Consider the following 18,217-nt stretch of genomic DNA (forward strand, 5'->3'; position numbering starts at 1 on the left):
CCCTGGGGAATAAAACCTCATTTTTTCAGCCACAAATGACAAGTTTTAATAAAAAACAAGATAAAAGTGAGCATTATTTTGTTTTAGTCATCCTCATGCGGCAAATTCCTAACACAAGGTTGAGAGCACCTTCAACCTGTCTTTCTGACACTGAGATAAATGTGAAACAGAAGAACTCTATCCTAGCTTTAAAGCCATCAGATACCAGCTTACACAGAAAGCATAGAGGGGTAGTACTGATAGTAGCTAAAGAGGGAATAATCAGAAGAGGAGGGAGAAGGGTATTTAAATGAAGACAGTTAATCTTCAATTACATTTGTGCTATTTTAATTATTTCTCTTAATCCTTTTTCAACAGCCTATTTTTTTTGTTTTTAAAAAAGAGTGAAGTTATTTTTAAAATGACAGTTTCACAATATAAATATCATCTGTATTATCATACTTTTCTTTCCAAATGCCTTTCCAAACGTGTAAGTGCTTCAGTTTCTCCACCTGGCCACACTGCAGAGGGTAACCCATCTGTATCAAAACCTAAAAAAAAAAAAGGAAATGGAAAAAGATGTGACAGCATAAAAATGAAATGACAGCTCTGGGTAGGTCCTCACAGATAGATGATATATAACATGGTCTCTATCCTTTAAGACATATATCTTAAGGTGATAACAGATAGATCATGAATTAATAGCATACATAAATAATACACAGATTTATCACTTTTTAGTCTAAGCTTTCTTATTTCTCCTTTCTTTTCCTTTTAGTGCAAAATACATATCAAATTAGAAGTGGGATTTTTCTTAATGGTTTATTAACTCTTAAGCTCCACATGTATTATTACTTACACCTACCTAGTTCTTCCAGTGACGGGACTCCGTATTTCTCATCATGGTCATCAGACAGAGGAGTTGTGCACTTTTTTATCACTTCTGAAGTAATTGTCTCTACTGGTATTTCTAGTGGTTCCATTTTGCTGATGAGAGTCTGGAATCTTTTATAGGTAAGAGGTGGTTGACCACCATTTAGTTCTATGATCCTATTACAAAAGTTAGTAAAATCTTGTTAGTATTTTAAAAAGGACAATATAATGTGATAAACTTTGGAAAGTCTTAAAATCAGAAAATTAAATGAAGATAGTAAAAATGTAAACAAAAATGAAAAATCACTTCTATTTTCTATTGTGTATGTTTTTGTTAAATGTCAACATGTATCTTACGTATATCTTTTATATTTAATTCTGATCACTAATTTCTCAATTAAGTAATACTAAAAGGAAAGAGCCTTGCCAATGGTAATCTGAATTAGATACAATTTGGGAGCAACCCATTATTCTTTTTCATGATAGCCATCTGCACTTAAGACTTCGAGGAGAATGTTAGTTTCTTATAGGACCAAGAAACTTGTTAAAACAACTAACAGATCTAAAAATCATTCTCTTCATTTTATAGACATCTATTATTTGTTAAAAATATACAGCATGCAAATATCAAAACTTTTGTGACAAAGAAAATTAAGCATATATGAGTGGAAAAAACAAGTGGGCAATAAGCCTAAAGGCAAAAACAAAAAATAATATATATGGAAATGTAAAAATATTTTGCAACACAGCTCAAAGAACCTTGTAATCATCAATAAAAACTAAACCAGGCCAATATTATATCAAGGAGTAATTAGCAAGTTTTATTAATTAGGATCCTATATTAATTACTATAGTGATAATTACTTGGTATTTTCTATTATGCATGTTTCTGTTAAATGTTAGCATATGTATCTTACATATATATATTTTTTTCTTATGTATATATTTTATATTTAATTCTGATCACTAATTTCTCAATTAAGTAATACTAGAAACAAAAAGCCTTGCCAATGGCATTTATTGCCAAATTAGATACAATTTGGGAATAACCAAATTGTTAACTTAGCCATTTGCATACTAGCATTTAGGCTTCATAAAAAATTATTGGTAAAATTACACTTATCATTTTATGGATCAGAAACTGAAGCCTCAAGAGACTAGTCAAGGTCACGTAACAAATAAATAGCAAATCAAGATTTTCTTAATCCAAATAGAATAAAGTTTTCCCTATAACACATATAATGGTGAACCAATTATATGTATGGAAAGTAACCACCATAAAAACTATGCTCTGCTTTTAGAAATTTTGCTTTGATGTAATTCTTTGAGTTTATACCTAGGATCATAATGAAATCTGTCCACTATAATGATCTACAATCATACTACTGAGGACATTATATAACAGAAGCAAAATAAAAATCTTAGAAAAGATATTTACTATATGCTACATTTTTATATGATAGATTTATATAGTAAATGTTCACATTCAGTCTAACAAACAATCCAATTTTATACATAACACGGAGCTTTCCACTTTAAGCAACTGCCCTTATTTTGTTTTGCCTCCTTGCTATCAGCTCTCTAAGGTTAAGAAATATGGTAAATGAGCAGACAAGTTTATTATCAAAGGATATATGACTTCTGGCTTAATAGGAAGTAAGACACTTGCCTCAGTCAAACCACAATTTTTTGTACAACTGGAAAAGTGAAATAAAATAGCTTGTCATGTTACAGAATCAGCTTTATTATTTTGATAAATGTGAAAATAACTAAAAAAAGTAAAATAAAAGGTACATAAATTATGAGATTTCAGCACTTGTAAGGATGACAGTATGCCAAAGGTTAATGTTAACAAATCTTATGAATCCTCAAATCTTACAGCACATATTAATAAAACTTCCTAAATTTAACCTAGACCACAGAATCTCTGTTGGATAAAGCATCATAAAAGACTGATATTTCATGAAGTATGCTTTGAGAAATAAGATATCATACCATTGTTCAGAGGACTACCTAATGTTACATATAATTTGCATATGAGCTCAAAATTCAAACAGACTAGATATACACACATAAAATAACCTATGACAAGCATGTAAAATATACCAAGGCACTTGATGGCTATGTATCATATAAACTATAAAATTAATATTGCTGAGAGCCCAGAATGGCAAGTTAGTAGGCTGAGCTAGAATAGTCAAAGATAATTTTGTGACTCTTTTAATTAGTTTTGGAACTGAAATTCTGAGTATTTTTATCTTATGCACTTACGTCTGTAATTCTGGCGTCTGTCTTTGGGTAAACAAAAACTACAGAAGTTAAATAAAATGCTACAGGTTTGAATTAATTTAATTCTCCACAATTCTATTATGCATGTTTTTATTTTCACTTTTGAACTTAAGTCCCACAGTACATTGTCTTTGTACTTAATACCACTTAAATGTACACTTCAAAATGGTTAAAATGACAAATACTATGTGTATTAAAAAATCTTACTTGTCTAGATCATATAATGTGTGTGATATTCGTACAATTACTTCTACTCCAGCTTCAGTAGCCAGTTTCTTAATAGCTGCATCTCGTTCCTTTCCAAAGGGCTCAGAATCATATTCAATTGAAAGTTTAGTAATGTTCCATTCCTAAAGTAAGAGAAAGGAGCAAAAACATACATATATTTTAATAATTATTTTTTCTACTATAACAACACAGGCTGGAAAAAAATGAAAAGCGCCAACTCTACATATCAAATGATTATACTACTTTGAATATATAGACAGAAAATGCACAATTTATAAATTCAAAATCATGTAAATCAGAAATATGTACTCACTAAATTTCAGGCATTATGCTAGGCATTATACAAACTAGCAACATGCTTAACCTAAGCTTCCTACATTAAATGTGTTTGCATGGCACTTTACATGTTCAAATAATTTACACTTACATTATCTCATTTGTTACTCAAAATAATCCTCAGAGCTTGGCATTTTGGTTGCTAACTCCATTTTGCAGATAAGATTATGTTGAAAATTCAAGAATTTGTTCAAGTTCAGAGAGAGCCATAATACCTGAATTTATGTCTATTGATTCTAAGACTTGGTTCTTTTTTTTTTTTTAAATTGGAGTATAATTGCTTTACAGTGTTGTGTTATTTTCTGCAGTACAACCACATGAATCAGCTATACTCCCTCCTTCTTGTGTCTCCGTTCCACCCACTCCCTTATCCTTCCAGTCTAGGTCATCACAGAGGACTGAGCAGACCTGCCTGTATGCGGCAGCTTCCCATTAGCTACTTGCTTTACACATGGCAGTGTACACATGTTGATGCTACTCTCACAATTCATTCCACTCTCTCCTCCCCACCTTCTGTCTGAAAGTCCATTCTCCATGTCCGTGTCTCTATTCCTGCCCTGCAAATAGGTTCATCAGTAACATTTTTCTAGATTCCACATATATGGATTAATATACGATATTTGGTTTACTCTTTCTGACTTAACTTCACTCCATGACATTCTAGGTCACCACATATGACCCAATTTTGTTCTTTTCTATGGCTGAGCAATATTCCATTGTATATATGTACCACATTTTCTTTATCCATTTATCTGTTGATGGACATTTAAGTTGCTTCCATGTCCTAACTACTATTAATATAAACCTTTGACAGTTAATGTGGCACAAGCTGCTCTGCTGCGGTATTGTTTAACAATGTTTTACTTCTGATTATCAAGAAGTGTTAACTATGGAAAATACAAACACACTTATAACAAGAGCAGATACTGAGTGCCAGGTGCTGTATTAATAACTGTAAACCTTCTTACAATCACTTTCAGTGAAGAGACTGTGACTTAATGGAATTAAGTGATTTCCCAGGGGGGTAGTAAAGTTTTATTGTTTTTTTTAATTCTAAAATCTACTCTGATATACCTTACAAATAAAAAAAAATTCACCTGTCATTCTACCATTATTTAACTGATTATATAGTTAACAAGTTGTACTTCTTCAAACCTGTATAGATTAGACAAGGGCTATTTCCAATAGTGAGTTTTTTTTTTTTAATTGCTATTATAAACCTTTCAGTATATACCTTTATACATAAATCTTAAACATTTTGGGACATTTGTCTCATTTTTTTCTAGAAATAATTTCTTGAAACACAACTAATGGATACAATAAATTACATTTAAAATTTTGACAGATACTGGCAAATTTTCCACCAGATATCCTGCACCAATTTACACTCTCAGTAGTAGTATACCAGTATTTTAAAAACCACTAATATAAACACACAGCATACACAGGAAAATAATATCTCATTAAAAATTTTTTCATTTCTTGAAAGTCTTGGAGAATGCATACAAAGTTGTCAATAGCTGTTATCTTTGCAGAGTAGAATTTAGGAATATAAATAATTATTTTACACCATATTGTATTGTTCATATTTGTTAAGTACAATCATGTACTGTTTTTGAAATTTAAAAATGAAATTAAAATGAGAATAGGAAAGAAAGCGTTTTATTTCTTTGTTTTATAGTGAGAGGCAGTATAGAGTAGTAGTTAAAAAACAAAGGATCTAAAGTCAAACTTCTCAAGTTCAAAGACTGGTTCAACTACCTGTGCAAATTTCTAAACCTTCCATGCCTGTTTCCTTATCTTAAGATGGGTAGCATGTAAGTAGAGTGCTTAGAGAGTACCTAGTATATAACAAACATTATGTGTTTATTAGAGTAAAATGAAAAAAATAACATTTTTTTTGTTGTTGTGAAAAGATTAAACTGAGAAAAGATTAAATGAGACAATGTATGTAAATTATTTTAAGAGAAAAGACGATGATGCTGGGAAAGACCGAGGGCAGGAGAAGAGGGCACCAAAGGATGAGACGGTTGGATGGCACCACCAGCTCTGTGGACATGAGTTTGAGCAAGCTCTGGGAGGTAAGTCAAAGACGGGGAAGGCTGGCGAGCTGCAGTTCACTGGGTCATACAGTTGGACACGACTTAGCAACTGAACAACAGCAATGTAAGCTGTTGAGTACATAGTTAAGTCCTCAATGAAAGACAGCTGTTATTACTGTTGTTACTAACCATTTGTGTATTTTTTTCTTTATGAATTGCAGCTTATGTTTGCTTAGGTTTCTATTGCAATTAATTCTCTTATGGATTTGTACACTCCTTATTTTTAATGACAAACTTTGTCACATATGTCACTTCCTAAATAGTCTGTAATTCTATGATTTTTTTTTGACAAATAATTTTTTAGTTTTTGGTTAGTAAATGTTGGAGCTTAAAACAAGTCAGTAACAGTCCCTCCCCTTTTCCCTTTTTGAAGAGGAAGGGAAATATAAGTCAGAAAACTAAACGTAAGAATATAACCCACCCAGTCTTCCCAGGCAATTGAAAAAAAAAACAAAAGTAAACCAATGGGACCTAATCAAACTTACAATCTTTTGCACAGCAAAGGAGACCATAAACAAAATGGAGACAGCCTACAGAGCGGGGGAAAATTTTGCAAATGTTACAATCGACAAGGGCATAATTTCCAAAGTATACAAACAGTTCATATAACTCAATATAAGAAAAAACAAACAACGCAATTAAAAAATTGGCAGAAGACCTAAACAGACATTTTTCCAAACAAGTAATACAAATGGCCAATAGGTACATGAAAAGAGGCTCAACATTGTTAATAGAGAAATACAAATCTAAACCTAAACTGCAATGAGGTACCACCTCACACTGATTTTGCTGGTTAAAATGGCCATCATTAAAATGTCTACAAATAAATACCACCAAGGATATGGTTTTTCCAGTAGTCATGTATGGATGTGAGAGTTGGACTATAAAGAAAGCTGAGCGCCGAAGAATTGATGCTCTTGGACTATGGTGACGGAGAAGACACTTGAGAGTCCCTTGGACAGCAAGGAGATCCAACCAATCCATCCTGAAGGAAATCTGTTCTGAATATCCATTGGAAGGACTGATGCTGAAGCTGAAACTCCAATACTTTGACCACCTGATGAGAAGAACTGACTCATTGGAAAAGACGCTAATGCTGAGAAAGACTGAAGGCGGAAGGAGAAGGGGACAACAGAGGATGAGATGGTTGAATGGCATCACCGACCGATGGACATGAGTCTGAGTAAGCTCCAGGAGTTGGTGAAGGACAGGGAAGCCTGGCGTGCTGCAGTCCATGGGGTCGCAAAGTGTCGGACATGACTGAGCAACTGAACTGAACTGAACTGGAGAGAATATGGAGAAAAGGGAACCCTCTTACACTGTTGGTGGGAATGTAATTTGGGATAGCCACTATGGAAAAGAGTATGGAAGTTCCTCAGGAAACTGAAAATAGAATCACCATATGATCCAGTGATGCCTCTCCTGAGCATACATCCAGACAAAACTCTACTGAAAAAGACAGACCCACTGTTCACAGCAGCACTACTGAGAACAGCCAACACACAGAGACAACCTAACCGCCCACCGATAAATGGGTGGGTGAAGATGTGGTGCATATATACAATGGAATACCCCTCAGTCACAAAAACAACAAAATAATGCCATTCGCCCCAGTATGGACACAACTAGAGATTATCACACTAAGTGAAGCAAGTCAGAAAGAGAAAGACAGACACCATACTTATCACTTATGTGTGGAATCTAAAATATGATAAAATGAATCTATCTACAAAGCATAAACATACTCATGAGCACAGAGAACATACTTGTGGTTGCCAAGGGGGACGAGGTTAAGGGAAGGATGGAGTGGGAGACTGGGGTCAGCAGCTGTCAGCTATTATATCAGAATGGATGAACAACCAGGTCCTACTGTATAGCACAGAGAACTATATTCAGTATTCTATGATAAACCATAATGAAAAAGAATATATAAAGAAGAATGTATATAACTGAATCATTTTATGGTATAGCAAAAATTAATACAACACTGTAAATCATATATATATGTATACACACCACATTACTACTAAAGCTGAACTGGAAGAAATATATTAGGTTTAAATACAGGTAAGCTTACAGATTTTTCACCACTGAATTAAACAGATTTAGCTACCCAAGGCTAAACAGCACGTTCCTTTCAGTGTGGGTTGCCCGTATAAAATTTATCACATGGAAGAAAGGAATAGGACAGGACATGTACTCTCTGCAACTGAAGAGGTAAAAAGGTATGATCTGACCAATACTCACCTAACTCCTTCTATTAAACTCATCAGTGAGATCATTCACTTCTTCCCTGGGGATAAATTAGTGGACATCTCCCCACAAGAAAAATGAAAAGCTAGGGAAGAGAAGGCCCCCCAAATATTAAATGTATTCATTCATATTCCAAGTATTTATTAAAATTCTTAGCTCCTATTGTAGGTCCCTCCATCCTAGCACTTACTGAAGATTGGCAACACAGAGAGAAATAAATAATTAAATATATATACTATTGGGAAAAAAAGGATGTTATGACAGATAACATGGGGGTGAGGCTAAGCTAGTAAGTTAGTTATCTACTCTTAATTACACTAGCTAGACTTTCAGTAAAGTGGTGAAAAGTGAATATCCCTGCTTTGTTCTCTATCTCAGGTGTAAAGCGTGTTTCACCATTAAGTATGCCATCAGCTATGTTTCTGTGGATAGCCTTTACCAAGTTGATATCAGCAATTTTCTATTGCTAGTTTGCATAAAGGTTTCTAAAAAATTACAAATGGGTGTTGACTACTGTCAAATGCTTTTCTTTATCACTAAAATAATAACACCTTTTCCTTTACTAATAGGGTATATTAATTTATTATTTTATAATGTTGAACCAACTTTGTATTCCAGAAATAAACTCCACTGGTCATGCTGCTGCTGCTGCTAAGTTGCTTCAGTGTCCGACTCTGTGCGACCCCATAGACGGCAGCCCACCTGGCTCCCCTGTCCCTGGGATTCTCCAGGCAAGAACACTGGAGTGGGTTGCCATTTCCTTCTCCAATGCATGAAAAGTGAAAAGTGAAAGTGAAGTCGCTCAGTCGTGTCCGACTCTTTGCGACCCCATGGACTGCAGCCTACCAGGCTCCTCCGTCCATGGGATTTTCCAGGCAAGAGTACTGGAGTGGGGTGCCAGTGCCTTCGCCATGATGCCGTATTATTTTAAAATATTGTTAAATTCTCTTTGTTAATATATTAAGAATATCTGAGTTTGTGTTTATGGGGGACACCTGGTTATACTTTTCTTCTTTCTTGAAAGTTCTTCATCAGATTTTGGTATCAGAGTTATGCTGCCTTCATAAACAAGTTCAGTGTTCCCAATATTATCCTGTTTCCTTGAAGAGTGTTATAAGACTGGTATTATTTCTTTCTTAAATATGTGATAGAATTAATAAGTAAAGCCATCTGGGACCTGGAGTTTTATTTATTGGAAGGTTTTTTATTATAAATTCAGTTTTATAAAGAGAGGGCTATTCAATTTTTCTTTTTTTTCTTCTGAAATTTTAAGAAGCTGCACTTTTCAAGAGTATTTTCATTTCATCTTAGTTGTATAATATATTGACATTCAGTTCACTTCAGTCGCTCAGTCGTGTCTGACTCTTTGCGACCCCAGGGACTGCAGCATGCCAGGCTTCCCTGTCCATCACCAACTCCTGGAGATTACTCAAACTCATGTCCATAGCTTCAACTAGACAGACCTTTGTTGGCATAATAATGTGTCTGCTTTTTAATATGCTGTCTAGGTTGGTCATAGCTTTTCTTTCAAGGAGCAAGCGTCTTTTAATTTCATGGCTGCAGTCACCACCTGCAGTGATTTTGGAGTCCAAAAAAACAAAGTCTGTCACAGTTTTCTTTGTTTCCCCATCTATTTGCCATGAAATGATGGGACTGGATGCCATGATCTTAGTTTTCTGAATGTTGAGTTTTAAGCCAACTTTTTCTCTCTCCTCTTTCACTTTCATCAAGAGGCTCTTTAGTTCTTTTGTTCATATTGACACTATGTACTTTAGTTTATATTGACATTATGACATTTATAATATCCTTTATGTTTTTAAAGTTTAGAGACAATCTAGTGATGTCCCCTTTTTCATTCTTGTTAAAGGTAATTGGTGTTTTCTCCCTTTTGGGCCCTGATCAGTATTGATAACAGTTTATCAATTTTATTAATCTTTTCAAAAGAAAACTGAACTCTGACTCAGAGTTCAATCAGGTGACAGAAACCACATTAGTAATTTGAACAGGGAAAATTTAATCTGAAGAACTGTCAGCAAGTAAAAGGTGGTTGACAATGGTAAGGAGTAGAAGAGGAGTTAAGGCTATACTGTCCAATACGGTAGATAACTACTAGCCACAGAAGCAGCTTCTGAGCATTTGCAATGTGGTTAGTTGGAATAGAGACATCCTATAAGCATAAAATATACTCTGGATTTCAAAGACTTCATAAAAAAGGTTAAAACAGTATAGTTGTTTTATATTGATTTTATATTGAAAAGATAGTATTTTAGATATACTATGTTAAATAAAATATATCTTAATTAACTTCATGTTTTTCTTCTTACTTTTTAAAATATAGATGTTAGAAAATTTTAAATTACACGTCTGTTGGATAGTACTGTTCTAAGCAGCTATCACCTCTAAATGAAGGGAAAATAATTAAGCAATGGATTAAGAAAGTTTTCTTTCTTCCCTGGCTGAGATTCACACTTCATTATGAACAAGGTGTGCTGCCTCAGGTACAACCATCCCTATAGAGAAGAAGCCTGCCAAGGGGCTAAGACCACCAGGGAAGTCTCTGATAAACTCTTTAAATGAAGAGTTTAATATAGACTATTTACACTTAATATAATTACTGATAGAGCTGTGCTTACTTTTACCATGTTGGTAAGCTGTTCTTTGGTCCATCTTTTCATTTACTCCCCTGAGCTCCCTTGTGCTCGGTCGCCCAGTCAGGTCAGATTCTGTAGCCCTATGGATTATAGTCCTCCAGGTTCCTCTGTCCATGGGGTTTTGTAGCAAGAATACTGGATTGGTGTACCATTTCCTACTCAAGAGGATTTTCCAAACCTAGGGACCGAACCCTTGTCTCCTGAGTCTCCTGCATTGGCAGGCAGATTCTTTACCACTAGCACTACCTGGAAAGCCCTCTGTGCCCCTAGCTACCTTTATTTGAATGAGAGATATTTTTAGAATTCCATCTAAAATTCCTCTATTAACTTTTTAGAAATAGCACTTTGTATACTGTTATTTTAGTCTACCTTCAAATAATATATTACAATTGAATGCTGTTAAGAATTTACATGTACTTTCATTTATCTTTTTCCTACCTTATGTGATCTTGCAATAAATTTTATTTCATATGTGTGTCAAGTCCCAAGATACTGGTATTACTCCCTACAATTTATCAATATTAGTTGGTTTTAATCTGTCAATGGTCTCCCAAAAATAGGACATGTGAATGTACATAACTAAAAATAATGAAAAAAGAGGTCTTTTATATTCACCCATGTATTTAGTGCTCTTTCTTCTTTCCTGAAGATCCTGTCTTTAGCCTAGAATTATTTTCTTTCGCCTAGCAGAATTTCCTTTAATATTAGTATTTTTTATAGTATAGATATGATGGGAAAAATTATTTCTTCTTTTTTGTGCCTAAAAATGCCTTCATTGTGCCTTCTCTTTTTAAAAAAATGAATGTTTTTGCTAAGTAAACAGGGCTATTTCTAGTTTTTTAAAGCTGCCACTCCATTCTGTAAGAAAATACTGAACACTATTATCATGGTTCCCTGAATATATCTTTTATCCTCTAGCTGTTTATAAAATTTTCCATCTTTGGTTTTCAGTTAATCGATTATGATGTGACAAGATGTGATTTCTTTTACATTTATGGTGTTTGGGGTCTGTTGAGCTTCTTGGCACTGTAGGTTGATACCTTCCATCAATTTTGGAAACTCAATTATCTCTTCAAATATTTTTTTTTTCTGTCCCAATCTCTCTTTCCCTCTTTTCTTTAGGTCTATAAGTACAGATATCTTAGGCCATTTACTATTGTTCCAGAGATCTCAAACACCCTATTCCCCTTTTAAAAAAATCTTCCTTCTCTTTGTGCTTCAGTTGGGATACTGACTGTCTTCAAGTTTATTGATCTTTTTTACTGCTCTGTTCAATCCAGATACCCAATTAATGAATCAAATTAATGAATTCTTCATTTTGATAGTATGTTTCAGTTCTAAGATTTTATTTGATCCTTTTAAATATTTTCCATTTCTGCATTAAATTACCATCTCTTCACATCGTTTTCCACCTCTTGACTAGATTCTCTACTATCCTTGTTGTTGTTCAGTAGCTCGGACATGTCCAATTCTTTGCGACCCATGAACTGCAGCATGCCAAGTTTCCCTGTCCTTCACCATGTCCCGGAGTTTGCTCAAACTCATGTCCATTGAGTCAGTTATGCCATCCAAGCAGCTCATCCTCTATCATCCCCTTCTCCTCCTGCCTTCAATCTTTCTTAGTACCAGGGTCTTTTCTAATGAGTCGGTTCTTCATATCAGGTGGCCAAAGTATTGGAACTTCAGCATCAGTCCTTCTAATGAATATTCAGAGTTGATTTCCTTTAGGATTGACTGGTTTGATCTCCTTGCAGTCCAAGGGACTCTCAAAAATCTTCTCCAACACCACAGTTCAAAAGCATCAATTCTTCGGCGCTCAGCCTTCTTTATGGTCCAACTCTCACACCTGTACATGACTACTGGAAAAACCATAGCTTTGACTATACAGACCTTTGTCAGACCTCCACTATCTGTAGAATAACAATTGTAAAATCCTTTTTTATCCTAATCCCAAGATCCGCATGAACTGTGGGACTGTTTCTGTTTCCTTTTACTTGATTGCAAGTTATATATACTTGCTTCTTCATGTGTCTCATAATTTGTGATCATATGACAGACAATGGTATAAAAGATTAGAGACAGTAAACAATATTTATCTCTAGAAAAGTACATAGTCTTTGCTCTGACTGATAGAAGTCAAATTGATGGAGTCTGTAATTAAGCTGGGTCTGGCTGGGCCTTGTTGCTGCTTTACTTAAATTTCATTCACCACTGGCTTCAAATATTTTGAAGGCAGGCAGGATTCAGATTTTCCTTCAACAGGGCTTAAGATCTGAATAGTAACAAGACTCCAGCTGTCTCTCTCTGCTTTACAGCTCGGCACTAGCTTTACAAACTATATGACATTTCTCTTTGCTTTGCTGTCTACCCAGCAGCTTTGCTTGCTGAGGATTTCTCTTTGTTTTCCAACCCTGTCCCCTAATTTTCTGCACCTTTGGAGGCATCTTTCTACACTGATGTCCTGTCGCCAGCTTCAGAGAACAGCTCCTTTGCACTAAGTGAATTCCTAGTGCACTTAAGAGGGATCCCTCTCAACCCTTCTGCTTCACCCCAGGCTTTGGCATGCTGCCACTGGTTCTCCATGAATGCACTTAAGAAAAGTACTGGAAAGTGGGTACAAACTTGCTCTGTGACTAGGGCTTCTTGGAATTCTAATCTGCCACGTCAGCACACATATTACCACAAAGACTTTGGTAAAATTTCGAGTTTCTCTTTACTCTGAACTATGGTAAATTCCCTTCTCTTCTTGCTGTGATGCCAGGGTGCAGCCATGTGTATCTTCTTTCCCATGAAAGGCCCATCCTCTAATGGAACTTAATTTATTAGGTTTATTTGTGTCATCAACTCTCTAATAGGTTAAAAACAAACAAAAACTCTATGATACTATGGCATATTTACTTTCCTCACATTATTAAGACAGGAGTGAATGGTCTACTGCAACTCTGCACATCTTAATCAGAAGTGGAAGCCTCTATCTACTCTTCACAGGTTTTATTTTTTATTATTTATTTATTTATTTGTCTGCACTGTGACTTAGTTATGGCAAGCGGGATCTTTGGATGCAGCATGTGGGATCTAGTTCCATTACCAGGGATTGAACCCAGGCCCCCTGCATTGTGAGTGTGGAGCCTTAGTCCCTGGACCAACAGGTAAGTTCCAGCATAGGTTTTATTTCAAGCAACACATGGTTAACCTTCACGTTTCAGCAGTAAATATAACAATAAGATTGTTGTAGTATTAAAATATTTTCAAGTGAAATAAGTATACATTTCACAATTTTAAGCACAAAGATTCCTATCTGTTTTTATGTATCAAAATTATTTGTTTAACCACTCAGAAGGCATAATATGAACCATTAAATGGATATAAAGTTCTTACACAGTCACAAGTAATATTGTGAAAATAAGAAACATAAAATTTTAAGCAAAACAAAGTTATAAATCACAAACTTCCTTGGAGAAAGCATTTAAAGTAGTATAATTACATTAAAAAATGTTAACTCACAAAATAACCAAAATATAATGAAGGTAAAGGTCTAAAAATTTCTGCCCATCCATCCATTACCCCTTCCTTTATTAAATAAATCTAGTTTCAGGGTTTTAAACAGAATTTATATTTAAGGTTGCTAAATTTACTGCAGACTTCTCCCCTGAGCTCTGGAGTTGAATGACACTCAACAAACACATTCATATGTCTAAAAAGCATCTCAAACTTAAAATGTTAAAAATAATAAACTCCTAATTTTTCCCATGGAAAAGAAATGCAAAAAGGCAAAAGGTTGTCTGAGGAGGCCTTACAAATAGCTGTGAAAACAAGAGAAGCGAAAAGCAAAGGAGAAAAGGAAAGATATACCCATTTGAATGCAGAGTTCCAAAGAATAGCAAGGAGACATAAGAAAGCCTTCCTCAGTGATCAATGCAAAGAAATAGAGGAAAATGACAGAATGGGAAAGACTAGAAATCTCTTCAAGAAAATTAGAGATACCAAGGGAACATTTCATGCAAAGATGGGTTCAATAAAGGACAGAAATGGTATGGACCTAACAGAAGCAGAAGATAATAAGAAGAGGTGGCAAGAATACACGGAAGAATTGTACAAAAAAGATCTTCATGACCCAGATAATCACGATGGTGTGATCACTCACCTAGAGCCAGACATCCTAGAATGTGAAGTCAGGTGGGCCTTAGAAAGCATCACTATGAATAAAGATAGTGGAGGTGATGGAATTCCAGTTGAGCTATTTCAAATCCTAAAAGATGATGCTGTGAAAGTGCTGTACTCAATAAGACAGCAAATTTGGAAAACTCAGCAGTGGCCACAGGACTGGAAAAGGTCAGTTTTCATTCCAATCCCAAAGAAAGGCAATGCCAAAGAATGCTCAAACGACTGCACAATTGCACTCATCTCACATGCTAGTAAAGTAATGCTCAAAATTCTCCAAGCAAGGCTTCAGCAATACGTGAACCGTGAACTTCCAGATGTTCAAGCTGGTTTTAGAAAAGGCAGAGGAACCAGAGACCAAATTGCCAACATCCAATGGATCATTGGAAAGCAACAGAGTTCCAGAAAAACATCTATTTCTGCTTTATTGACAATGCCAAAGCCTTTCACTGTGTGAATCACAATAAACTGTGGAAAATTCTCCAAGAGATGGGAATACCAGACCACCTGACCCACCTCTTGAGAAACCTATATGCAGGTCAGGAAGCAAGAGTTAGAACTGTACATGGACCAACAGACTGGTTCCAAATAGGAAAAGGAGTACGTCAAGGCTGTATATTGTCACCCTGCTTATTCAACTTATAGAGTACATCATGAGAAACGCTGGGCTGGAAGAAGCACAGGCTGGAATCAAGATTGCTGGGAGAAATATCAATAAGCTCAGTTATGCAGATGATACCACCCTTATGGCAGAAAGTGAACAGGAACTAAAAAGCCTCTTGATGAAAGTGAAAGAGGAGAGTGGAAAAGCTGGCTTAAAGCTCAATATTCAGAAAACTAAGATCATGGCATCTGGTCCCATCACTTCATGGGAAATAGATGGGGAAACAGTGGAAGCAGTGTCAGACTTTGCTTTTTGGGGCTCAAAAATCACTGCAGATGGTGTGCAGCCATGAAATTAAAAGACGCTTACTCCTTGGAAGGAAAGTTATGACCAACCTAGATAGCACATTAAAAAGCAGAGACACTACTTTGCTAACAAAGGTCTGTCTAGTCAAGGCTATGGTTTTTCCAGTGGTCATGTATGGATGTGAGAGTTGGACTGTGAAGAAAGCTGAGTGTGAAAAATTGATGCTTTTGAACTGTGGTGTTGGAGAAGACTCTTGAGAGTCCCTTGGACTGCAAGGAGATCCAACCAGTCCATCCTGAAGGAGATCAGTCCTGGGTGTTCATTGGAAGGACTGATGCTGAAGCTGAAACTCCAGTACTTTGGCCACCTCATGGGAAGAGTTGACTCATTGGAAAAGACCCTGATGCTAAGAGAGATTGGGGGCAGGAGGAGAAGGGGATGACAGAGGATGAGATGGCTAGATGGCACCACCGACTCAATGGGCATGAGTTTGAGTAATCTCCGGGAGTTGGTGATGGACAGGGAGGCCTGGTATGCTGCGATTCATGGGGTCGCAAAAAGTCGGACACAACTGAGCAACTGAACCGAACGGAACTGAATTTTTCCCTCAAGTTGTTCCTCGTAGAGTCTTCCTCATCTCACTGAATGGCAAACCACTGGGTCACTTGCCCAGGCTAAAAACCTAGAAGCTATCCTTGACTCTCAAATACCACATATAAATAAACTCTATAGCCTCTATTTAAAAATGTATTTAAAACCCTACCATTTCTCAACACCCCTACTGCTATTCTAGTCCTAGTCACCATCATCATGTTTCTGTATAATTGCCTTGGCCTCCTAATTGACCCTTCTGCTTAACTCTTTACAGCATTTCCATCTAATTTCTATTCTCTACAGCCAGAGTGATTCTTTCAAAATATAAGTGAAATCATGTCATTCCTCTACTCAGTGATCTCCCGTGGCATCCCATTTCACTCAGAGTAAAAGCCATAAAACATGGTAAAACCCTATGATCTGGCTCCTGCAATCTCTCTGACCCCATCTCTTACTTTTGCTCACTGTGCTCCTAGAGCACACTGGCCTCCTTGCTGTTCCTAAACAAGTCATGGGCCACATCTACACCAGGGCCTCTGTAACTGTGGCTCCCTCTGCCTGCGACACTCTTTCCCCGTGTTGCAGTTACTCAGTAGCTTAAAACAACGGATTAATTCTCCAAAACTCTCAGTTAACTAGATGGTTCTTCTGTTGGTCTCACCTAGGCTCACTCATGTGCCTGCAATCAGTGGGCAGCTTGGCTGGTACCAGATGACCTAAATGACCTCTATCATACATTTCAGGCCTTGGGGCTGGCTGCTGGTTGGCCCATTCTCTCTGTAAGTGCGTGCATGCTCAGTTGCTCAGTTGTGCCTGACTCTTTGCAATCCCATGAACTGTAGCTTGCTAGGTTCCTCTCTCCATGGGACTTCCAAGGCAAGAATACTGGAGGAGGTTGTAATTTCCTACTCCAGGATATCTTCCTGACCCAGGGATTGAACCTGCATCTCTTGCATCTCCTGCATTGGCAGGAGGATTCTTTACTACTGAGTCACCTGGGAAGCCCCTCTCTACAGGTGGTCTCCCACAATTTGACATTCTAGCCCAGTCCTTACCCAGTACAAGGAGCATTCCAGTGGGCAAAGGTAGAAGCTGCAAGGTCGCTTGAGGCCTAGGATTTGGACTCCTTTGGCACTTAGTCAAAACAACATGTAAGGTCAACCCAGATTTAAGGGAGTAGGGGGGAAAAGTCTACCCTTTGATGAACAACTTGCAAAATTTTGTGGATTCAATATATCACACCCCAGATACCTGCATGGCTCAGTCTCTTCATATACTTGCTCAAATGTCACCACATCAGTGAGGCCTTCTATGACTCCATATAAATTAATTATCTTCCCCTCACCTTGGGACTTTCTTTCCCACATTTTATTTTAGCATCTACCATCACCTGACATCACATATTTATTTTATCATGGGTCTCTTCCCCAGCACAGTGTAAGCTCTGTGAAGGCAGGACATCCCTCTTCGGCTCACCATCATGCCCCCAGCACCCTGAACACTGTCGTGTACACACAGCAGGCACCAAGCAGTACCTGACAAATGAACTCTCTTATTCAAATGAGCATGTACCACGAAACAATAAAGAATCCAAAGAATCCAAAGTGACTCAAAAAGCATCATATAAATTTAGGCATGTGAAATGTTAGTGGCAGAGGATGAGATGGTTAGATAGCATCACTGACTCAATGGACATGAATTTGAGCAAACTCCAGGAGACAGTGAAGGACAGGAATGCCTAGTGTGCTACCCTAGCCCTAACCCTAATACAGTCCACGGGGTTGCAAACAGTCGGACATGACTTAGTGACTGAACAACATTAGTGGCTTTATATGTTCTTC

General features: G+C 36.6%; 1 protein-coding gene across 3 annotated transcripts in view; it reads right to left on the reverse strand.

Moving 5' to 3' along the window:
- Positions 1-18,217, reverse strand: part of CRY1 (cryptochrome circadian regulator 1) — an 87,255-nt gene that overhangs the window by 8,960 nt on the left and 60,078 nt on the right. For all 3 annotated transcript variants that reach the window (XM_065938443.1, XM_065938453.1, XM_065938435.1), the window contains exons 3-5: positions 3,349-3,491; positions 845-1,029; positions 442-530 (exon numbers count right to left, since the gene is read on the reverse strand). In XM_065938443.1, coding sequence (XP_065794515.1) covers positions 442-530; positions 845-1,029; positions 3,349-3,491 — 417 coding nt within the window. The remainder of the gene's footprint in view (positions 1-441; positions 531-844; positions 1,030-3,348; positions 3,492-18,217) is intronic.

This window comes from Muntiacus reevesi, chromosome 1, assembly GCF_963930625.1.
Source record: "Muntiacus reevesi chromosome 1, mMunRee1.1, whole genome shotgun sequence".
Classification (NCBI taxonomy): domain Eukaryota; kingdom Metazoa; phylum Chordata; class Mammalia; order Artiodactyla; family Cervidae; genus Muntiacus; species Muntiacus reevesi.